Source organism: Poecilia formosa, unplaced genomic scaffold (assembly GCF_000485575.1).
Source record: "Poecilia formosa unplaced genomic scaffold, Poecilia_formosa-5.1.2 Scaffold140, whole genome shotgun sequence".
NCBI lineage: Eukaryota > Metazoa > Chordata > Actinopteri > Cyprinodontiformes > Poeciliidae > Poecilia > Poecilia formosa.
The window spans coordinates 995,413-1,020,347 of NW_006800079.1; the positions used below are offsets into that span (position 1 = coordinate 995,413).

Sequence of the window (24,935 nt, forward strand, 5' to 3'; positions counted from 1 at the left end):
ATTTAAAGACCAAGAGGTAATAAAAAACATTTTAATTGAAGCCAGATGGTCCACACGTACACAGAGACACAAAAGTTTATTAGACTGACAACACAGCATGTAAAGCAATTTCGTCAGCAACTGAAAAGGTTTTTCGTTTGAAGTTCCAGAAAATCAAAGCTGCCTAGAAAACAATATTTCAATTTGAACATCTATTACTTTTTAAAAAATATTGTCCGTGTTTAAATACAGTGCAGTCCATTATTTTCTGAACATAGTGATTATATGTTCACTAAGCTTCTGAATGAAAGCTCAGGTATTTAATATTGCAAAACGGGTCTTGCATAATTTAGACTAAAGTTGGTAAAGAGGATAGTAATTGGAACAAACACTGGATTTAGAGAGAAAATCTGTCAAATAGGCAGAGAAATCAATACATAAGTAGGAAATCTTACAGGTTTGTTGAGTGAACATGGTGGGCTCACTCTCGCCGTGCTCCGTTACTGTGGTAACGCTAATGTCGTAGTCGATCCCAGGTTCCAGTCCATACACCGTGTACTGGCCAGTGGTCGGCGTGACCATGTCTTCAAAAATGGGAATGCTCTCACCAGCTGCAACGACCGTGATCTTGTACCCCGTAACGACAGTGGTGTCGAGCGGCGACCAACGGAGACTGATGGTTGTGTCAGTCACTCCTTCGTAGGTGAGGTCGGTCAGTTTTGGGACTTCTGGATGGGTGGGAAGAGGATTTTGGAGAGGGAAAAGAGAGAGCCACAAACAACAGGAGAGTACAAAGAGACAAAGCGGGAGAGGTTTGAGAAAAGGGAAAGAAGAGAGCGCAAGAAGCGGAGGTTAATGTGAATGTCAGATATTCTCTGCTTCCAGCATTTTGATCCAGCAAACAAATCAAATGGATGGAAGAGCTAATGCAAGTCAGCTTCTCCTCATATGTACTAATGATGCAATGCAATTGCCTCGGAAGTCGGAATTCAATTCCTCTCAATCAAAATATATTTCAGATATTTGTCGAAAGCCAGCAGAAGTTGTCATTTATTTTGTTCGTAACTAAACTCCAGTTAGAAAGGCAAGGCATTAGCAATACAATTTTCAGAGTTCTGTGCGTTTTAAATGCATGGCAGCCATGTTGGATCTTGACTCTGGATTAACCTCAAAGTCTCCAAGCCGAATTTTTAACTTTGTAGACATTTCACTTCCTAGAAATTCCAAATTCAGAGGATACGTGGAATACATCATTTACCTTAAGGTTACTCAATGAAACAACTTCATTGAACATGCAGTAAGCAGCTTTTATTGTGCGTTAAATGTTAGAATGTAAAGGAAGTAGTATTTCAATAAATCTTGCAAATGCAAAGAAAAATAGAACTTAAAAGAAAAGGTACTAAATTCTCAGAAACCTTTTTAGGACATGAGGAATTTTTAGAAACCGACCTGGGGTAATGACAGTTGAGACAGGAGTGCTTTCCATGTCATCCTTCACTGTGACAACACTGACATTATACTCCACCCCAGGACTCAGGTTTTCCAGTGTGCAGGAATTCTGCCCAGCCTCCACAAATTCCTCCAGGCTGTTTCCTTGTTGACCGCTGGTTGGAGCGCATTTCACTCTGAAGCCTGTGATGTCTAAACGGCAAGAAAGTTAAGTTCATATTTGGAAACAGATCTTAAAGTATGTTTCTAATCTGACCAGTTGTTGGTTTAATTTCTTGCAGTGTGTACCTGGTGTGTTTGGTCCATTCCACTGGACGGTAATGTCACTGTTGACTGGGTTGGACTCCAAGTTCAGATTAGTAGGAGGAGACAAAGCTAGATTTAAAGGGGAAAATTTGTTTAAGTAAAATAAAATGTGATAGAGGAGAAACACAAAAAAAAAAAATCGGAAGAGTAAAAGTTTACGGATACGTACGCGTGACAACATGTCGAGTGACTGGGGTGCCTTGCTCTTGACCATCAAAAACTGGCTGGACACTGTAGGTGTATTCCACTCCAGGAGTCAGACCAGAAATATAAATACTTCCAGATTCAGAGATGACGTCTCTGGGAGCTTCCCCCCCCAGACTTGGTCGGACTGACATCTGAAAGAAAAAATGCAACAGGATTCAGGAACACAGAGGTTAAAGAACCAAAGGCTGCAGATGCGAGAGGTAAAGGTCAGAGATCAGCGTTTTCCCAAGCAAGCTGAAGCCAAATAAACATTCTCATTTCTGTCGCAACACGTTCTGACCAATCAGATACATTTCTGAGCTCCAGTAATCCTAAGTGTTGTGATGTAAAGATGCTTGCAGTCTAGTGATAACTGGACTGCACTTTCCAAATGTAATCTAAAGTCTTTGGATATAAGGTTAACTCCAAAACCTGTGGTTGTTTCTAAATAAATGGACTTCTAAAACTTTTAATTAAACATGAAGTGCTGTCCATCAAGTATTAGTAGGATGTGTCCAAAAATAGATAATCGGGACGCCCTAATATATTTTTAATTAAGGCAGGGTGGACACATTTCAGCTAAAAGTTGAAAAATAACATACTGCTGCTTTTCTATTTCCAGTCATTCTGCTAAATCTTGCACCCATTTAGTTGATTTTACTAAAAAGTAAACTGAGGGTTTTCTGTTAACATGGGAAATACCTTGTATCCGATGCGGGGAACTGGAGACCAGGAGATTACTATGGAGGTATCTGTGACATCTGTATTAAACTGAGGGGCATTACCCATTGCTGAGTCTAGAAACAATCAGGAGGGAAGTTTGTTAAACCTTTATTCAGACATTATGAAACAACAATAGTTTACATGTCTAGAATCCTATCATCAATGAAACAAATACAAAATTCCCAGTACTTACTAGTAGTGAAAACAGCAGACTCTCCTACACTCAGGGTATTGTCTTGCTCTGAATGCAGCGTGACTTTGTACTCTGTGTCCGGTCGCAGGTTACGGAGGGTGTACTGTGTCAGGTGGGCAGGCAGGTGGAGCGGTATGGGATTTGAACCCTCGACGGTCAAGAAGAGACGATATCCACTAATTTTGGCGCGCGGTGCGTACCACAGCACTGCTGCACTATCCTGTGTAATGTCGTTGAAGTGAATGTCTGTGGGCGCATCGGGATCTTAAAAGAGAAAAATAGGAGACGTCTGTAAACATTATTGGAGGTAGAATGGCTTTAGAAGCACTTATTTAGATGTCTTTCAAAAACTTTTCTGAGAATGATTCATCAAACTCACTGGTGGCATGTTCCCCAATTAGTGGCACGCTCTCCTTTCCGTTGTAAATGGTGTAGACACTGAAGCGGTAAAGCGTGCCTGGATTTAGGTGTGTCACTTCAACGTAGGTGTTCTGGTGCACAGGCAAAGTCATCTCGCTCTGTGGAGAGCCTGAATCATCAACAGGCAACACAGTAACCCGGTAACCCGACACGCTTCCGGTTGCTGGGCTCGACCAGGTCAGAGTGATCTTCTTGTCAGACACTTCAAAGAACTGCAAGTCAGATGGGGAATCCACTGCAACTGTGGGTTAGAAAAACAACAACAAATTTTATTTTTTTTGCATTTCCCAATCACATAAAACCCTGCTGGTCTATTTCTTTAAACAAACCCTTTGCAGGTTTCCAACCAACTAACACTTGTGCAGTGACACAGTGAGTCTCTAAACCCTTAGCTTTAGATGGACTATTTGTCGTAGATGGACAGAACATTTCACCAATGGTTTCACTAAACACTGGTGAATTTGCACAAGCTAAATGGTTTAATTTCTCGTTCCAGACATGATATCACACTCTCTCAACTAGGTCACGGATTCTCAGTGCATCACACATACAAGCGTTCTCAAACTTCTTCAACATCTGGTCCAAATGCATGTTCAACTTGGCAGACTGGAAAGTTTTACACAAATTCATTGAAGCTGAACAACCGTGGAGCAGCTGTGAACTCAGTGCCTTCTCTTTGCATTTTAAAACTCTTCCCAAGTCATGTCCTGACCTGGATATGTTGCAAAATAAATAAATAAATAAATAAAAAAACACTAAACAGACCACAGACTGGACTGCAGATTGATCCAAGAGCAATAAATCACATTTACAGTTTTTTTAGAGTCCCCTCTGTGTATACACAGGAAAGACAACATTCCTTCACACTTAAGCATTTTTGGAACCTTCACACTAACTTATTGTGTTGAAAGAGAAAAATTAACAATTTCTACCATAGTAAATTCATTTAAACTACTGAATGTTGTGGTTCTTATTATTAATTTTGGCCAAAATCTTCATAATGGTGGATCCTTAACACCATCTGAAATGAAATTTAATTGATTGATGCATATTTGGAGGGGTTTTGACCCATTTCATTCACAACAACACAACAATCTCATTTTTCACATATAGAGTGATTTCCAGCTGTCTTTTAAACAATAATTTTAAAATTGGTAATACATGCTGTTTTCTTAACCTGGCAGTGGTTCCCCAGTAGTGTTGACTTGAACAAAGATAGGTTCACTCTCCAAACTGTCTTCCACAGCATAGATGCTGATGTTGTAGGAGATTCCTGGCAGGAGGTCACTCAGCGTCACAGACGTCGCAGTATCAGGAAGGGTCAGCTCTGTGCTTTCTCCTTCCTCTGATGGCATATACACAACACGGTATCCTGCAAATAAAAATAGTATGGTTGATTTATGGTAAGAAAAAAGACCCACAGAAAAGTATCAGACTCAACGAGGTTTCAAGATGTACTGCAGTCTTAAAACATCATGTTTAGTTTAAAACCATCACTATTGCAAATTTGTCATTCTTCCACCATTAAGATTTTGTTAAATGATATTCTTGATCCCAGTTTTCCGTTTTGCTTTCTAAAAATATTTGGTACTGTTTGTGATTAAATCAAACAGTACCAGACTAATGTTTTTTTTTTTTTTTTTTTTTAATTATGATGCACTGAATTCATCTTGAAAGCTGGAGCTTGAATCTGCAAATGAAATCAGACCCAAGATGAGCACATTGCAATATAAAAACCAGCTGTATCGTTTCGGTGCCAACTGCTGGGATCAGCACAAGCCAATAATAACATTTTTCTCTGTTTTATGTGTTTCATTGCTAAGGGAACATGAACACAAATAGAGCTTGAGGAGAGCTGTGAATGCCTCTAGTTTAGAGAAATACTACCAGAAGGTCAGATAAATATATCTGCAGCCTTCATTGTTTATATTAGACAATCAGCCATAATGTGTGAACTGAAAGACCTTCAAGTTATTAAGTCAAATTTCAAAATCTATCTTCATTCTTGATGCATGTCTGGGAATTTGGAAATCTGCGTGCAAATGGAATATCTGAGGCTGATCTTTAATAGTGGAAACACCTATATGTGCCATTTGCTTATGTTTGAATCAAAATGAAAAGTGCAGGAAGACAGTTTAAATATTATTGTGGCTGTAGTGAAAGTCAGTATTGTAATATAAATTTTCTTAACATGTAATTCCATCAGAATCTCATAGAAAGCAATGGCTTATAACATACCAGTGATGGGAGCCAGGGGTCTATTCCAACTGATCATAATGGAAGTATCTCCCACCTCCTCTACTTCATGCTCCTTTGGAGCATCAGGCGCTGTGAGTAATAAAAACAAATCCTTGACAACCTGATATATATAAGATCTGAAAAAGATGTCTTGCATGTTGCCTGAGTCTACCCACCAGTTGTTTGTGAAGTAGTAAGAATGAGGTTGGTCTCTTCTCCATCTGTGACCTCGTAGACGTTAACGTTATATTTCCTCCCTGGCAGAAGCTCATTAATGTTTACTGAGGTGGCTGAACGGGGCAAATCTGAGGTGAGGGGAAAACATATGGCAATGAATTAAACCGGATAACTCTACCTTGAAAGGGTTTTAATACAAACACATTTTGTCATTCCACTTACCCAGGACAACAGGTTGTCCAGTTCCTTGACCCTGTTCAATCAGCTCATACTCCACCCTGAAACCGGACACGGTGTCGGAGGCAGAAACCCAGGAGACAACGAAGCTGTTGGAGGTAATTTCTGTCACTGATTCAGAGATCTCAACTATGGGGGGAGGAGGGGTGGCTTCTCCATACGACGGAATCACTGAAACAGAAGAAAAGTCTTGTTTAAACATTATTGTGGCAGACGATAAATAGAAACTAAAGGGAAAAAAAATGCTATGGGCTTTTACACATTCAGTTATCACTTCGACCTGTCTCCTTCAACTCACATGATCCGTAGGTAGTGGTGAAGTCAAAGCGCGTAATCTCTCTGTGTCCAAACCGAAGCACACTGATCAGCTGGCCCTCATACGTAATCCCCGGTTTGAGGCCAGAGATGGTGTAGGAGTTAAGATGGCCAGGAATCGCGACCTCCATCCATGGGCTAATTGTGTCTTTCTGTATTAAAGATATTTTAATCACAACTCCAAGTTAAACATATTTACAAGTAATCAACCCCGTTAGATTAGATTCATTTATTTTTGTGATTTCCTTTGCTCAGATGGAGGAAACTCACCACTCTCCATTTCAGGATGTACTGGGTTACATGTGCTGATGATGGGGTGTTCCACTGGACGGGATGGGAATTTTGTTGGCCTCCAGACTCTGCAATGATCACCTGAACAGGACGATGGCCACCTGGGGTAGGAGGAGTCCACAGAGAGGTGTAAGCAGAACTGCTCTGGTTGTTAAAGTACAAATCAAGAGGAATTACCAGCAACACATAGGTAAAAATAAGTACCTTTATGTAATGCAGCTAAATCATATTAACACATTAAAAATGGGAAAATCTTCTGTGTAGTGGTATCAGTTAATTTCCAGTTCAACAATCTGAGAACGTGTCAAACACCAATCATTTTACTAGATTGCAGTCAACACAGAGTCAACCAGTGTGCAGCTGTGTTTTCCTGAACAGAAAAAAGTAGCAGGCTCCCGTGAGATTCCTGCACAGATTTACATTCCTGCATGAGAAGAAACTTCTGTTCCTCTTGTTCTACTTTATCTATTTGGAAACACAGATCAAATGAGAAGAACTATATCTAACAATTTACAATTGAAAAACGGAGTATTTTAAAGCTTATTTTTATTTATTTATTTATTTTTTGACAAAATATCTTTACATGAGACTACTTAACTCATACCTTCTGAAACTCATCAATCAATCATTATTCAACTATCCCTGTGATTATTTATAGGACTGAAACACATAAATATTTCAGACGTTCTTGGGGGAGGAAGTTTCCCGTTTATCTATGTCCAACTGGCATGTTAACTCTGCAAAGAATTGTTGAAAATCTGTCCCAAAAAGACATGTCAATATTCGTAGGCTGTTCAAAAATGAAGTTGTATAAGTATAATTCCTTTATTTAACTCATTGAGATTTAAAATCCTGATAATGTAAAGGTGATCTGGACAATATCATCGGAAGCAGAAAAAATTTAAGGGTGGATGCTATTTCTAAAATAGAGACTTTATCAGATAACAGGAAGGCCTAATGTACAACTGTAAAATGTGCTGTATCTTGTCCTTTCCATCTTAAATTTCAGGTGTAAGCTAAGGATCAACATCCTCTAGGAAAAACACACAGACTGATGATAACAATCACTAATGCTAACCACACTACAGCGTTGCACAATATCCTAAAGACAGTCTACCATGTGAACTGCGTGATTCTGAATCTGTTTTCAGATATAAAAACAGTAAAAGTCCACTCTCTCACAGAGTCACATCAACTCTACTTCAAATTTGTGGCCACATAGTTTCCAATCCTGTTAATCTCAGGTTTTGAAAATAAATCTGTAGAACTGGAGATAAGAACTGAGCCACAGCACTGATTGGTGAGTCTTTATTGCCTAATTTAGTTTCTAAGTTCAAGCCAAACAGATCTAAACAACATTTAACAGCTTTTCCAACGAGGAGAGCCTGTGGGAAAACCTTTTAATTATTGGTCATTATTCCACCTGATAGCACTCTGGAAGGATTTGTGGTCTGCTTTCCAAAACAAATGGCAGACCCAGCTAAGTTAACTGAGGAACCAACTTGGTCAACTTGATATCCCATGATCTCATGTTTCCTCTTTGGATATGAGATATTAAACATGACATGAGAAGCAATTTCAAAACTGCAGCCTTTATGAATAACTAAAAGCTTATCAAGTTGTTTTTAATGCGAGCAGAAGTCATGTGTTCAACAGACTCCTGACATAAGCTGTGCAGATACAATCTGGTAGCTTCTATAAAGAACTGGGGTTTTCTAGCCATTTTTCCAAACAGCAGACCTGTAATAAAAGTTTTTGAGCAAGTGGCTCGGTTAACCAGATGCTGCTAGCAAATACACAAACCTCAAAAACAATCTGGGACCAATTACTGCCTATTACAGACCCACAAAGCCACTGGCCAGGGTAAGGGTTATGCAGAATCACATGGAGGACGGTCATTAAAACAGACGCTTGCTTGCAGCTGAGATACTAAATTTCAGGCAGTTTCCCAAAGTTGCTTGTGGACACCTTTGTAGTGCACAAAGATACACTCTTGCATCCTTACTATCCTCCTGTAGACAAAACATTCACCCTTGATATTCAGACGGATGCACAGCGTGCAGTGATAAGGAGGCAGTAAAAGAAAGCATTAATGGAAGTCATCCTGGAAATAAAAAAAATGGTTTGAAGATTAAAACCAGCAGAGGCAGGAAGAGAGGAACAGATAACAATCAGCAGAACGTTTTAAAGAAGATTGTATCAACCTTTCTGCTCAATTAGAGGCTTGTGAAAACTTGCAGTGTGAAAAAAAGTACAACTTTGGCTTCTTTTTTTATTTTTTACCTTTTATAGTGTTTTGCTTTCTAAAGCAACCAACTTACGGTCTGGAAATCTTGCTGCCTTTAAATCTGTCCAGGCTGTATTTTCCCTTGTAGCACACACACAGAAGAACACATGCACACACACGTGCACACACAGCACAAGCTTACAGATGGTTGCTATTATGGAAACTTGTGACAGAGAAGTGGCCTACATTTTGGATTTGCTGTCAACCTGTTTCAGAAAACAAAGAAATGTAGTATTTCTCCACTTAAAACCCAATAATTTAAATCTGAATTTGCTTCTTTGACTTTTACGGCTTTTGTGTGGCATTTCAATTTTACTCACAATTTCGAAAAATTCAAATCTTGTATATCTAAAAGTATAAATCTGTATAACCAAATAATCCATGCATATTCTTTTTTACTGTGACGAAATGTGTATGATAACATGAACAAAACCACCCAAACACTGAGAAAAATGTTGGAAATGTAAAGAAATCAAACCACGAAAAAGACACTCTAAACTGAACTGTGATACTTTTGATTCAGTTTTATGTGATCCCTGAACAAATGTGTAGATATTGAAGCTTTGAGGATACAATGAGTGGTTATATCCAGAGTCATGGACTGGGGCGTTTTTGTACAGCTGTGGCAACAACACAAGCATTGAACCACATGCTGGCAGGAACAAAAGCTCAAAGTGGGGGAGTGTACTTGTAAAAGAGGAAATGACACCCCCCTCCTATAACTGTCTGCTTCACATCAAAGTCAAGCGGTTCATATTTGAGGTGGCTCAGACAAACATTTTTTCTGTGTTCGAGCTCAGTTTGCGAATCTGGAAAAGAATTATGCTAAAGGTGACTTGGGTAAAATTGTCTGATCTGTCCTAAACCATTTCATGAATGACAAGTCGAAATAAGTAATTAATTGCATACAAATTTGAATGAACTTGATCATTTCCATTATGATGACTAGTATTTTTTGAAGGGCAATTTTATGTGCAGAAACATCATGATCCATCTCTTTATGGTTTCAGTGGCGTGTGGTTTTTATTTCTATTTTATTGTTTTTGGTTGTTTTATTTGGGATACTTCAAATATCTTCCAGTTCCAGAGCGGAACTGGAAGATAGTTTCTGTGCAAAACTATTTTTGGTTTATTGGTCTTTGAGAGGACGAACTTGCATTATCATGGCATTATTATTGAAAATAGTCTTGAGATCAATATGACACATTTATCACAATAATTTCTAAGAAAATGTATCGTCCAGCAACATTTGTTAAGATATGTCTTCATGATGTTTTTCCACATACCCATGTGCTTCGTATCAGAGCATGCTTTCCTGCAGATCTGCTGCTGCAATTAAAAAAAAAACTAAAAGGAGAAAATGTAAGCGAGCAAAGAGCTGCAACAGTGAATGTCTACACAAATGTAGCTGACAAGAGAGTGACAGCTGCCCCACGATGAAGCATGACATGTAGCAAATTAACCCACTTCACATCTATTCGTCAACTCAGCTTAGCAACTACGTCCCTTAGAAACACACAGCAACAGGTTAACTTTGAATTACCATGCACCCCCCCATTGTTTGCATACATCACACCAAGACTGAACGAAAGCATCTCAGCATGTAAACATGAAAGCATTACGAGACAGATGTAACTCCCATCTGACCGTCTTACTACTGACATTTAACCAAGTAGAAAATCCATGCAAACATGACACACATTTGTCTTCACTCATGTCATCCTCACACAGCAACTGAAACACATTAGAGAACTACAGTGTGTGTGATAAAGTGTGCAAAGCATAATTATAAGGCTTTGAGAGAAATATCTTACCGGGATATGACAGCTGGGGCTCGCATCCATGCTCCGCAACACCGTTGCCATAACAAATACATTTATACATGACACCTTGGATGACTTTGTCCCAAGACTCTCCAACCTGATAGATAGTTCTTGTCTCTGGGTCCTGGCAATGGTCTGAGAGCAAAATAATAACAATCAGCAACCAAAGTAACGTTTATATCCTTTAGTTCTACAAAGAAAAACTGTATTCGAGTTTTTTGAAATGGACTTGGTACTTGCTCAGTTTCTGTTGTTGTTGCATTGCCTCAGTTTATTCACCGATTTATTTATTTATTTTTATTCCACTCAACTCTGATTTATTGTTCTGACAAAAAAACTAATACTCAAGTCTTAGTGACTAATGGTTGTCATGTTGTTTTCATTTTCTGATTTAATCTGTATAAATTAACAAATGGCAACAGACTGAAAAAAATAAATAAATAAAAAGATTCCCTAAAAATGTTATCAACTGAAAACTTGGCATACACTGGATCACAGGACTTTCCATATTGCTGGATTTAACTTTCAGAAGCTCCTCATTTACTATCTTGTCCACGTTTCTCAATTTTCACTGAGCGCTATGACAAGGCACGTCTTTAAGAATTCCTTTGCTGCTATTTTGAAACCATTTGTGTCCATCATGATGAGTTATTTATTAATTTATTAGGTAGCAAGTTGCAGAACCTGAAATTTTAAAGTACTAAACCCACCAATTGCATCACACTTCCAGCGACCGCGGCCCTGTCCAAAGCAGGTGCAGTTCATCATGTATCCTTCTTCATGGTCTTTGGTGAAAGTCTGGTTAACCTCATAGGTCACACCATCCACAAGACAATGCTCTGCAGCAGAGATAAGCAGAAAATGAACGCGAACCAAATAACCAAACACTTTTCAATGTGTTTTTTAACTGCCTCCATTCAGAAGGCTGAATTGACCCATACCTTTAAGCTGGGAGTAAGCGACACAGCTCCATTCCCCTCTTCCATTGCCCACACAGGTACAACGCATCATGTGACCTAGGACGTCATGTCTCTTGTCCCACTGGTCACCTACGCGGTACATCAGCCCTTCGCTTGTTGTGCACACTTCTTCATTTGCTAAAACACACAAATAAAACAAAATACGAAATCAGTCCATGTCTTCAAAGATCTTCAGGAAATATCGGCCCAGAATGATCACAGAGTGATGTAAATACAACAGTCATAAAAATGCCTGGCCACAGAAAGGAAAATTTGATTAAAAGTTAGAAACAGCTGTCTTGTCTTATCACGTGTGAATGACTGTGTGTGTTCACCACATGGGTTTAGTTAATTAATAGAGTGAGTGTCAGAGAGAAAGTTTCCAAGTGTGGCTACAACAAGCAGCGACCTGCCCTTAGGTGTGCGAGTCCAAAGATGAGTTATTAAAATGAAGTTGGAGGCACACTGGCTTTATTTCAGTTCTATTGTGGGCCATAGATAAAAGAAGGAAAACATAAGCACAACGTACAAGAATTACTAAAGGAGAACAAAGCTTTCATTGTTGAAACTTACTAATTGATCACATGTTTAATTTCTTTGCAGCAGGGGAAAGAGCAGACAGAAATTAAAGAAGGATGTTGATGAGCTTGCCCTGCCCGGACCAATTTGCAGAGAGATGTTTTATATTACAGTAATGTCATCAACATTACTATATGACGACTCATCTGAAGCCCCTGATGGGTAGATCAAAATAACAAAGAAAACAGAATCCGGAGACAGACAAAGTGCTTTAAATTAGATAGACCAAGTTTGTAGAATTCAGAGCATTTCAACTTCTTCCGGCTATTTAAATAGGTATACCTCAGTAATTTTTCACTAGCATATAAATTAATTTGGGAATTTAAATAATATGGATTTAAGTTGCCAAAAAATGTTTCTGGTGATTTATCAAACACATTTTCTTACACAAAAAGTATTTTAATGTTCTGTATGTTATGAATGAGGACATAACTTTTCCCTAACTATATTAGACGTGAATAATAACCAAGGCTATTTGTCTATTAAATCTCCCACGGTCCTAGAACGACACTCAGGAGGTCAGACAAAAAGAAAAAACATTTAAAAAATAAACAAAACAACAACAACTTGTAAAAGCGCACACGAGGTGAGTGTGACCTCGCCAGACTACGCACAGAGTGAAAACCCTGTGGGGTCTAAGTGGCCCCATCTCTCAAGACTGAGGGACGGTCAAATGGCTAATTGATTTGTTTTTTATAAATTATCATTGTAAAAGCATAAACAGCTCTCTTTCAAATGTTGGGTTTTATGTTTTAGAACCAGAACCAGAAGAAGAAAAGTTTTGTTCTTTGAAAGATTAAAAAAATATTTAACTCTAAACCTAACTGTATCTGTCCCAGCAGACTGTGCAATGCTCAAAAATAAATAAATAAATAAAGAAGAGAAGAAAAAAGGCTCCTTCTCAGACTCTACAGGCCTCTGTTAGCCTGTTAAATTTCAGGAAAAAAAATATTGCTAAAAAAACATGTAGTTACAATGAAAAAGCAGCAAGAGCTATCATTTCCTTTCTAAAACAAACAGGGCAGCATGCCTTAGGTTCAAAGTTTGAAAATAATTCGAATGAACCTGAACAGATTTGGAACAATGTCCTTTAGACAGATGGGACCAAGGTAGAAATGTGTAGTAACTTGGCAAACATGGTTTTTCAACCATGATCCTCTCTTTACCAGAATGCTGCAAAATCAAATGTGAGGCCGTCTGTGCAACAGTTAAAGCTTGGCTGAAGTTGGGTTATGCAAGCAATGACATCATGTGCAAAGAAAAGAGAGCCAAACGTCCTTCTCAATCATGAGATAACCTGATGAAGTCATACAGAAAACATCCACAATCACTGCTAAAGATAGTTCCCTGACATATTAATCCCGAGGTTTAATTTGTCCTTACCCAAAGACAAAATTCTCATTTTGTATTAATTTGTACTTAATACATAATGATGGTGTAATATGTTTTGAAATTAAATAATTTAGAGATTAAAATTATAACAATTTAAGAGAAATTAAGAGAATTTGATTTAAGAACCTGGTAATGATCAGATTATTCTCATTATATCCTTAAAAAATAGTATCGTACTTTATGTCATATCTACTTCAGACAGAAGAACATAATAATAATAATAATCTTTTTTTAGGCTGAAATTTGACAGTTCTCCATGCACAAAAGTTTTTCATTGCAAATAACTGTGATCCCAATGAAAACATTTTTAATCAAAAACTTGTTTGAAGAATCAGAAGACAATGTTGAGCTCATATGCATTTTAAGGCCTGAGCAACTACTTGGGTTAATTTAAATGTCTTAGTTATCTGTTATCTGATACTGGCTCCTAATGCTGATGGTGACACAGTTCCTGGCTTCGGAAGATAAAGCCCCCTCTATTCAACACTGCTATTCCAGTGCGAAACCTGAGAAGCAGATAAGACGACCTGGAGGATTTAATCAAATAAGGTTCGTCTTCTGGGTGATAAGAATGGGACAGAGCGTCATACAATGTAAATGACTGAATTTACATTATGGGATTGAGTCCTGGATGCTAAAAACACACCTGGAGACTGCTGTCTGGCTAGATTACAGAGGATTACCAAACCACCTTTAAAGGAGCTTGAGGAGAAAGCATGAACTCCTGGTAAGTCCAAACAATCCATTAAATCTCGAAATCCTTGTTTGTTTTGACAATGGCTCAAAAGTGGGTAATTCTAATGTGAAGACAGCCTGCTCCTTTCAGCAGAGGAATGGGTTTACCTCACACAAACAGCACAGACAATAGCCAAGGTGTTTAAACAGACACCCCTCACCAGCTGTTGTTAAAACTTGACAGGATAGTTTTAACAACTTGGTGTCAGTCATGAGGTGTTGTTTCCCACTAGTGAGGATTTCTAAGGGACGTTCACATCTGAATGGTGGAGATTTAAAATCCAGACATATCCATCAAACCTGTTTGGGGTCTGCTTAAATAACTTCAGCACGGAAGGATCACTTCAACTATTTCATCTTTGCTATACGGACTTTACCGTAGGTCACTAGCCTAAAGTTGTCTGGGAATTGCCTGTATTTTTGGAAGCTAATTGGGGAAAAGTTCCACGCTTAAATGGCGTCACCATGACACCTTGAATCTGCTGTAATTGTCATGCCAGTCCACTATACGGCGCTGCGATTTTAGCAAATCGTCTAACCAATGCTAGACCTTTAGCTTTCACCTCACTTGGAAAACAGACACCCACCTCCGATGAACCATGTGCTCATGTAACACAAATGCATTCCTTATCAGAAGTTAAGGTAAGCTGAACAGGCGAGGAGTGTTCCCAAAATGTTTCACTCCGACACCCGGTTTCTCTGATCACTGGAGACATGTAAACCAGGCACGGGTGACATCAATGTATATTCTGCAGTGTTGTTAGTGTAATATAAACGATTATACACCAGCCAGGAATCCACTCTAACGTCACCCTGATAAGACAACTCAGCTTGGGTTTATGATAAAATTCACATGGGGCTGGGAGGGACGGGACAATTAGCAATGTTAATCAAGTTTGCCACCATCTGGAAGGAATTGTACTCTGCTACTTCCATTTGGTACTAATGTAAGATTTTGAGCCCAGATCAACCCAACAACTCCTCATGAGGCAGACAAAAATGGCTGCGTGGGCATTTTGGCAGATAGCTTCTTTTGCGCTCCAAAAAGTTGGGTACAAAATAGCCACAACCACAAAAGTATAAAAAGATGAATGGGTGAAATGTTTTGCACTCTGTAGTGATAATAAAACCCAAAAAAACCAACCAATAAAATACCAATCCGGCTTGAACTACTTACCAGTCATTGGACAGAAACCAAACCGATGGTCTGCATCGTAGTTTGTTGTTGTGCCACACCACTTCATGCCATCCCTCCGACCATCTGAGGTACAGTCAGTGTAGTTTCGGCCGTTGTAGAGGAATGGAAACTGACACAGAGCCCCATTGGAATTACCACCTCGTGTCATCAAGACCGCTGTTAAAGAAAAGGAAATCAGACATTTGAACTTCCTGGGATTTATTCTCTACACTTGAATAAAAATGCAAGCAATCTGACAGGAATTCATTCCTACTGATAATTTCCACCTTTAATACAAATTCCTCACCATTCTTCTCTGTACAGAAAGAATATTTCTGGTCTTTGTCAAAGTCAGAAGAAGTAGAACACCACAGCTGTCCATCACTGCGGCCATCAGAGGTGCAAGAATGGTACGTCTTCCCCTTGTGGACAAACGGGAACACACAGGGAAGACCTCCAGAGTTTCCACCATACACTGGAGCTGGTCCATCTGGATGCCGACAAAAGACGAAAATCTACTTTAGTCTTTTGAACATTATTTTTGGTGTGTTTCAGTTCACAGAATGCCTCTCCTGGGTGGAAAATTTACCAAGAAAAGTCTGGAAAAGATCGTCTCTTACCCCACTGATTGCAGCTAATGCCATTTCCCATGCAAGTGCAGATCATCTTTTTATTTCCCTGGTTCTTGATCCAGCGCTGTCCATTGAAGTACGTCAGTCCTGAGTCAGTCTTGCAGGGTCCCTCCAAGGGAAGCTCTGGTACAACGACAGGGTGGTAGACTGCAGGCTGGATGTTGGTTACCACATGAGAGCCAGTGCCTGTAACACAATGTGCAACTCAAATTAGATGTCGTGTAAAGAATATCAGCTTTGCTCCAACAGAAACTAGTGCATGATGTGGCATAATGGAATAGGCCTACAAAAAAAGACAGTGGTTATTTGTAAGAGAGAGTAATATTTCATAGAAACTAGCCAGTTTGAGTGAAATTCTAAAATTATTTAGAACTTCATACATTTTGATCAGTAAACTTTACAAACTGATTGGACTTTGGCAAATAATTCGCATGAATTCTACTCAGAAATGCTGATTCCAATTTAACAGTGAAGTAAAATATGTGCAAATAGTAACAATAAATTTACTGGCTAACATCTAAAAGTGAGCAAACCAAAACAAGAACAATTTGATACATCTGGGTAGAATTAAAAAAGAAAATTATTAACTGTATTTTATAATCACTAATGAAGATGAAGGTGAGGACTCTTTACTTAACCCCACTAGATGCAAAAAAGGCTCAAAACTTGTTTGATGTCTTTTGGCCACACTTGAAAGTCGAGAATATGCACATTGAAAGGAGTCAAAGAAAGAAAATGAACAATTATCTCAGATAAAAGTGATAAATCGCTGCTCGTTTTTTTGGTTTTTACCGACATTGTATCACAACAACCACATTTTTCTACATCACTCTCCATAATCGCTTCAATCAGAGCCTATTCCTCTTCCCATCGTTCCCATGTGTATTTTTCTCACAACATCCCCAGCTTCCCACACACAATCTTCTAATCTCATGAGGTAATGATGTTAAGTTCAAAGACACATCATGCTCACTTCGTCACTTGAACAGTCGGCACCTCATATCTCTCACTCCTTATAACATCTGTCTTTGGTAGAAATCCTTCTCCATATGGAGTTCAGGGGGCACAGGGACAAAAAGTAAACATGGACATGATCAGTTCTCACCCAGGCTAGTGGTGTGAAGAGAGGCATGTCGTTCACACTTCATCTCCCCACGGCCGTTCCCGGTGCAGAGACACTGGAGCTGGTGGCCGCGAGGATCTGTCTTGGTCCACGTATCTCCAATACGGTATGAGGTGAGAGTCTCCTGATCATTACAGCGATCTAGAAGGAAGAATTTTAATTAGTATGGAAGTGATAAAAACTACAAAACTAAATATGGTGCAAGTCTGGAAGTAAGAAATGCTGTAAAACCCTAAGTTAAAATATTTGTAATGGTACATACTACTCTTTATAGCTAACAGTTGTTTTCCTGTTAAAGTTTTGCTGGTCATTTGTGCACGAAAAGAAGGTACTAATGGCCTCCAGTCAATACAAAAGTGTTTATGGTCACCCAAAATTCCTGCATGTAATACAAGCTAATAAGCTATAAAATCTCTCATCAACTGTTGCATCAGACAGCATAATTAGGGATGAATGTGACTGTTTAAAATGATGAGACAGCTGTGGAACATTTCCTCCATAGCCCATTGAAAACATCCAATAATTACAAGCTCGACTTTCCCCAGCCAGAGAGAGTTAGATGCTCGTCATCCTTGATTCAGTACAGTTGGACTTCAGAAGAAAGAATTTGATTTTCTCTTTGAATGACTTTCAGTGACCCAGATTTCTTGTTTGACAGACACTAAAGACACCAAACTTACTGGTCTCTTTAGTGTCTGTCAAACACTAAAAGAACCAGTAAATTATAATTGAACTCAAATTAATTTAATCAAAATTTGTTCAAGAGACCTATTTGAATTTCAAGGTTTTAACTAAGAATGCACCAACCAGAAATCATGAGGTCGATTTCCATTCACAGATTTTGTAAATCCTCTGACCTGTAAAAGCTAATTCCGATTGCTCTTTTTGAACATTTCTGTCATGCAGATTTATTTCATAAACAGCTCACGGGAAATACCTAACAAAGTCTTTTTCACTCAGCATAAGCATCCACACCGAAGAGTGTAATTTCCATGATGACCCAGTTGCATTTCCGCAAGGTACATCCACTATTCCTAACGAAATTTCTCTTTTACCTTTCTAGTTTTAACCTTAATTTACAGCAAATTAAATAGGATAGATATCGGGAAAGAAAACGCAGAGGAAGTAAGATAAATAATTACTTCTGGATGTGCATGTGATCAGTCCGTTTCCCTCTCCCAGACAGGTGCAGTCGATCATCATCCATCCCTGGTACTGCTTCTCCCACGTCTCCCCAACAACGTAGGATGTTCCGAGCGCCTGATCAACGCAACGCTCAGCTGCAAAATGAAAAATCACCAATAGCTTTTTTATCCAACTTGTTCGTGTCCCAGTATCAAAATTCAGAACAGCCCTAAAATAATGTTATTAATGTGAATAGTATTCAACTTTTTGGCAGAAATAAATCATCCAAAGTCAGAGAATTCTAGCAAACTGACTCACAGTTTTCTAGTCTTGTAGACTGAATAATCAGTCAGCTATCTGAATGACTCACCAACAGGTTTGCAGGTCCATTCTCCCTTCCCGTTACCCAGACAGACACACTCCAGCATGTAGCCTCCTTCATGAGGTCTCCTCCAGGTGTCTCCGATCTTATAGGAGGCGCCGCCATCATGACAGCGATCTGGTTAGACAGAGAGAAAAGAGTGGATTTAAAGATTGTCTGCATGTCTGTGTAAATGTAGTAAAAAAAGAGGCACAGGAAATTAAATAACTCAAACATTTGCATCATTATCTAACCCTTCAGTTAACTGCAAGCAGCTGCATGGAAGCCGTTTTTAATCAGCTATCAGGAATACAGAGTTTTAGAAGTTTACTGCAGTCAGTCTGGCACATGGAGGCAGGAAAAACAAAAAAAAAAAAAAACACTACCCACCAAGCAGAGAAGTTGTGTGTGGAACCACAAACAACAACACATACTTGCAATGGTGCAGCTGATCCTGCCTTTCCCAGATCCAATACACGTGCAGTCCCAGATCATGCCATCCTTTGGGCTCTCGAAGGTTTCTCCCACGTTGTAGAACTTCTGGCTGAGTTTGTCGTAGCACTTTTCCTCTGCCATAGGTAAAAAGAATAAAAATAAACAAAATTGTTTTGAAGCTAGTTGGAAAAATGAGGCAAACATATGCATTTCAGACAATGGAAAGCTTCCAGTGATTTTACTAGGATTTCAAGTCATAGACCAACACCAAGTATCTTTCCACCAAATGTAGCACTTCACATGTAGGCCAAAAAGTTCCCTTTCGGTGGAAGCATCTTCTTACCTATAGTGTTTGCAAGCTGCAAACAGATCTTGTTGCTTTCATTAGAGGCTTTCTTCTAGCCACTTTCTTTTTGAGCCAGATTTGCAGAGTGCACAACTAACAATTGTCAACATAGGTGGGCAGTCATGCCTACTTAGTTTTACTGTTCCCGTTTTCAGGCCCCGCCTACATGAGAGCATTTCCAGAAATGTTTTTGTCCGCATGGAAGCACAAAGAATGGCCCAAAACACTAATTTTGCTCCCCTAGATTTGTAAGAGGCACTGAGAATGGAGTTCTGCACGAACTATAATTAAGTTATACACAGATAAACCGTTAAGTTTGGTGAGTTCAGAATTAAATTGGTTGCGGTGCATTTTATTTAGGGCTGTCAGAGTAGAGGGAGCAGAACACAAATGCATGCCACACTAATACAATTTTTGTACATAAAACAAACAAACAAACAAAAAAACATGCATATGGGTACTGTAATAGCACACAAGCTAACCTTCTGGTTTGCTTCTGCACTTAATCCCAGCAACTCCGTGGCAGGTACAGATCAGGGTGCCTCTCAAATAAGGACGCTCCCACTGGTCATTTACATTGTATGACTGACCGTTCTCTATGCAGCCATCTGAGCAGAGAGGAGAGAAACGGATAAGACAAAGAAAAGAGTACAAAACAATGGTAAAGACGGAGCAGAACTGAGAGAAATACCATTCCTGGACGGTGTTTTCTTTTTGCCCACAGCTTCACACACAGATCATTATCTCTGATTACACAACCAAACGAAAATCTTTTTTGTATCAGAATAACTGATGTCTAGATTAAACATTCAGATACTAGAATGAAACTCTGCCCTCTATGTTTCTGAACATAATCCAGCAGTGGTAACAAGGCTTCAAAGGGACTTTCAAACTGTCATAAATCATTTGCACAGGGTGGAGAAGAATAGTCATCCTCCTTTTCTCCCCCACCAGGAACATTCTTTGTACAGAGCTCCCTATTTCCAGAGCAATTATCTTTTCCCCCTTTAATCCACTTTACAAAGTCTTCTTTTAACTTTGTGTGAACTTGGATAGTTTCAGGTTTCGTATGGACGAAGATGATGTATATGACTTGAGCTAAAGGTTAATCCGGTGACCTTAGAGAGCAGAGGCTGTTGAAGGCAATTAGTGTTTGACGTCATCAGTAGGCAGATAACTTTAAATGCAACCGCGTTATCAGATCAGCGAAACTATTTTATAGATTCAAAAAAAAATATTTTTTGATAACTCTAAAAAAAGTCAAGAAGTACCCAAAAGCAATAAAGTAATATCAATATAGAAAACAAAGGAGAAGATAAAGCAGTTTTACCTGGAGAGACCGAGGAAGCGCGATACAGCTGCGGGTTACTGAGCGTCCCCTGGGGCATGGAGTGCACCGCGCTCCCGATGCACAGAGCGACCAGCACCCCGGCTATGGTGCTGTGACCGGACATTTTGTTTGAAATCGAACCCACTCGGGTGCTGCAGGACGCGGCCACAGGTGCTCCCAGTGAGATTTTCAGTCTGTGATTACTTCACCACCGCTTTTGGGGTTTCCAGCACCTCTCCACTTTCTGGAGCTCTCCAACCTCCCCCGTGTGCCTGCGAGCCCTGAGTGGAGGTTCCCTCTGTGCTGGGAGTGATTTATCTGGGCATGGCTTAGTTTCAGACGGAGGAGGGAGGTCCGACAATGTGAGAGACGACCCACGCAGCGTGGAACAGAAGCAGAAAATCTTCTCAAACAAACCCCTTTCTCAATTCCCTTCTGAATTCTGGTGCTCCTTTTGCATCTGGCACGACATTGTATAATAACTAAGTATTATACAATGTCCACGCTACAAATGTAATCCGGAAAATGTTTTTTAACATATGGAAAGCATCCCTAATCCACAAAAATAAAAACTTTATTCTCAGTGTAACTAATATATAGAACATAGAGCTTGAACTTATCTGTGTTTTGCCTTGTTTATGCGACAGACTAACACAAAATAGCGCATAACTGTGAAGTAGAGAGAACACTTTTCTTTTTTCCAAAAGTGGTGCATGTTGTGTTCAGACTCCCTTGCCTCGATGCCCCGAAATAAACAGTTCAGTGAAAGCTTGTTTGCTAAAGAACATTGGTGACTTGGTCCCCTTCCAGCAAGGCTATAAATACAACCTAAACATAGAATCAGAACTTCAATGGAAACAAGAAGGGCCCAGTCAAAGTCAAGTTCTACATCCATTTGGAAATATGTAGAAAAAGTTGAAAACTGATATTTGCATACACTACCAGTGCATTTAACAGAACTTAAGTTATTTTGAAAAGAAGAATGGGCCAAACAATCAGGCACTAAATGTGAAAAAATGGAAGAAACATATTTTTCAAAATGCATAGATGTAATAGAAGTAAAGAGACTACTTTCATTTGTAAGAAATCAGAAATATGTGTAATTTTCATCCACTTCATAGCTACACTTGTACAATGTTAGTCTATAACAAAAAATCCAAATAAAACACACTGCAGTTTATGGTGTTAATGTTACACAAAGGGAAAAGGGTCGTGTGGTATGAATACTTTTACAAGGCACTGTAGGACACTGATGCAGTTCTCCACACATATTGGCCGTTAGTTTTACACACTCAGGAGCAGTGGTCTGCAGAAATGAGGTCACATGGCGTCAGTGCCTGGAAACTCTCCAGTCGTCTAACGTTTCAATGCCTGGAAAGTGTTTGCATGACCAGGTGTTTTATTGTAATGATTTTTCAGTAATTTAAGCTGCTCTGCATTTGTAATCTGCAAATCCAAGATTCAGTGTTTACGTTTTACTGTTTTTTTGTGTGTGTGTGTGTGTGTTTTTTTTTCAGGCTCTCCCATTGCTGTGTGTTTTAATACAACTAGATCCATTAAAGTTAGATTTGAATTTACAAACAAATAAGTTCATCAGTTGTAAATACATTTATATTTAACTTACCACGCAAATTAAGTTATAAAAAATATCTATGAGGAAACAAGCAGACTGCATCTAGACTCTTTTACAATTTGATTTATTAAACTACTATAAATCTCTATTTAATATCTGGGATAAACCAACTTACCTAAAATGTTCGTAATCCTTTGTGCATCTCTTTCAACTCAATCAACATTTATATTTGTGGTTGATGCAGTTACAACACTAAAAACCCCCTCACTCATGAAAGTCCAGCAATGTTAAACATAATCCTGTTTGACTTCAATGTTATTTCATGCTTTGTGACCATTAGAATCCTAAATAAATCAATTCTATGATCTACGAGTCTGATGTGAAACTAATTCAGGTTTAATTTATTTTTTTATTTTGTTTCTAATGAAGTAAGACACACATTGACATTTGACAAATAGTTGACATTTAAAACCAATTTATAGTGTGAGATAACCCTGGTAGAAATGAAAAACTGCTCATTTCCTCTGCCATGTCATGAGCTCAACTATTACAGCAGTGAAATGGATTCATCTCCAGTCAGCTGCGACATGGAGCCAATCAATCTGCAGGGAAATTGTGAGAAAATACTCTCTAACCACTGTGTTATGTGCTATCGAGTAGGGAAACATAAATCCGTAGTGTGCATGGACACATTCTTGAGGTTTTATTCTGCAATCATTTGTGACATCTGTCTTAACACTTGATTCTATTTACCACTTGCCTCACAACAGTATTTGTGTATTTGGTTATAGAGAAATCTATGCATCTAAGAATAAAAACTGTCTATTGTAAGTTTGTTCATGCAAGGAAAATGTTGCCTGCTATGCAGTTTTTATATACTGCATGTTCAGGTTTGGCTCTTTCTGTTCATAATTTATAAAGAAATTACCCACTGAAGCTGATGTGTCTTTAAGACAGATGTGGATGATATCACAGTTGGCTAGAAGGGCCAAATATACGCTTTAGGCAGTTGCTGTTGTCAATCCTCTGAATCTGCAACACTGCACATTATAAAGAACGGTAAAACAGAATTGTTTAATCAATGTTCAGTTTGTCTGTGTAAGCAAAGACAGAATAATGACAGCATTTTTTATTTGTTACATCAGCATAAACTCTCAAATCTGTGGTTTGTAACGTTTACAGTTTGGCAGAAGTGAGTCTTTGTGTCTACTATATTTTATATGTTCCCCTGTTTCAACACACCTGAATCAAATGAAATCATCTGCAGTACTTGATTACAGACAGAGGAGACAATTCAGGTGTTAATTAGGCTGGAGTGGGTGACACCATGGAAACATGCAGGATACTGGATTTTGAGTGCTAAAGTTGACCACTGCTGCTTTAACGTCTTGATGGGAATTTATGTAAACTGCCAAGATGTGCAATTTGGAGATGTGTGTGTTTCTCCTCATCTGGGAGTGTCATTTCATTGTGACTGCACTTTTGATCGTTTTTAAAGTGACTGCAGTCAGTTCAGTCGTATTGCTTTTTTTTTTTTTTGCTTTTACATCGTTGATGTGAGGCGTGTCACAATTCTGCGCCAGAAGAAGCAAGATGCAATAAATCCAGACATAAACAATGGCTGAAGGAAGTGGGGATTACAACAAAAATAGATAATGAAAGAAGTCTGTTAGTGAAGCTCATCACATCACAATCCCACCACTCCTGGTTTCAACTGTTCACCCAACAGATTTCTCTACAGAAGTTACATTCACTGCTCCATTGCTCAACAACTTGATTATTGATCAATAAATGGCAGAAATCAATTGAATTATGATTGTAGAGACGTTGTTAGTCCGTCTGCTGTGTCCTCAGCAGACAGACATTATAGGTAAGCAATGACAGTGGTATCTTCCAACTTAAAATTTTGAACTCAAATATTTCAAAATTAATTATTTCAAAATACATTTGATCAAAAGAAAACAACATGCACATTTTAAAAATAATAATAGTAGACAGATAATCATGTCAGTACACTATAATGAAATAGTTACACTTTGTATTGCAATGTGATTTTTCTGAAGTGAGGTCAGCTTTTGGAAGCTATTACTACTCCAAATAAAAGTTTTACTGTGGTGTAGCTGCTTCCAGTTCTCTTTAGTCTTTAATATTGCAATATTATCTGACTTAATTCAACGTTAGTCCAAAGCATTGAAAATGGAAACCAAACATGGCAATCACCCCACTATATCCTTTTTCCCTTACTCGAGTGGTACAGACGACATTCATTGTTGTGGTTTCCCTCTGCTAACCATGCCAACTACTGCAGAGCAGTGACCAACGATGATGAAGCTGCTAATCCTGGTTTAAAGACGTTATTGTGCAACCTAAGTCCCTGATGTGGCTTCTTGTATAAATATACAAGCATTCTTATTGTTGACTGGAATAAATTAAAGTGGAAATGTTCCATTTAAAGTGAATCAGAGATGATCAAAATGGAAATTACCATACACCAAAGATTTTCATTATACAACATGGAAACATTAGAACAACAAGCTTAGAGAA

At 38.7% G+C, this 24,935-nt stretch overlaps 1 protein-coding gene across 1 annotated transcript in view; it reads right to left on the reverse strand.

The window, feature by feature from the left end:
• fn1a (fibronectin 1a) overlaps positions 1-21,108 on the reverse strand; it is a 33,330-nt gene extending 12,222 nt beyond the window's left edge. The window contains exons 1-25 of the mRNA XM_007562711.2: positions 20,819-21,108; positions 19,971-20,096; positions 19,142-19,276; positions 18,717-18,845; positions 18,364-18,501; positions 17,204-17,362; positions 16,087-16,284; positions 15,774-15,956; positions 15,467-15,643; positions 11,566-11,721; positions 11,335-11,463; positions 10,616-10,759; positions 6,494-6,615; positions 6,207-6,375; positions 5,894-6,079; positions 5,671-5,799; positions 5,495-5,584; positions 4,434-4,628; positions 3,216-3,497; positions 2,837-3,100; positions 2,623-2,717; positions 1,904-2,072; positions 1,717-1,803; positions 1,429-1,620; positions 435-707 (exon numbers count right to left, since the gene is read on the reverse strand). Of these exons, the coding sequence (XP_007562773.1) occupies positions 435-707; positions 1,429-1,620; positions 1,717-1,803; positions 1,904-2,072; positions 2,623-2,717; positions 2,837-3,100; positions 3,216-3,497; positions 4,434-4,628; positions 5,495-5,584; positions 5,671-5,799; positions 5,894-6,079; positions 6,207-6,375; positions 6,494-6,615; positions 10,616-10,759; positions 11,335-11,463; positions 11,566-11,721; positions 15,467-15,643; positions 15,774-15,956; positions 16,087-16,284; positions 17,204-17,362; positions 18,364-18,501; positions 18,717-18,845; positions 19,142-19,276; positions 19,971-20,096; positions 20,819-20,942 (4,051 nt within the window). The 5' untranslated portion in view covers positions 20,943-21,108. The remainder of the gene's footprint in view (positions 1-434; positions 708-1,428; positions 1,621-1,716; positions 1,804-1,903; positions 2,073-2,622; positions 2,718-2,836; positions 3,101-3,215; positions 3,498-4,433; positions 4,629-5,494; positions 5,585-5,670; positions 5,800-5,893; positions 6,080-6,206; positions 6,376-6,493; positions 6,616-10,615; positions 10,760-11,334; positions 11,464-11,565; positions 11,722-15,466; positions 15,644-15,773; positions 15,957-16,086; positions 16,285-17,203; positions 17,363-18,363; positions 18,502-18,716; positions 18,846-19,141; positions 19,277-19,970; positions 20,097-20,818) is intronic.
• Positions 21,109-24,935: the final 3,827 nt, after the last annotated feature.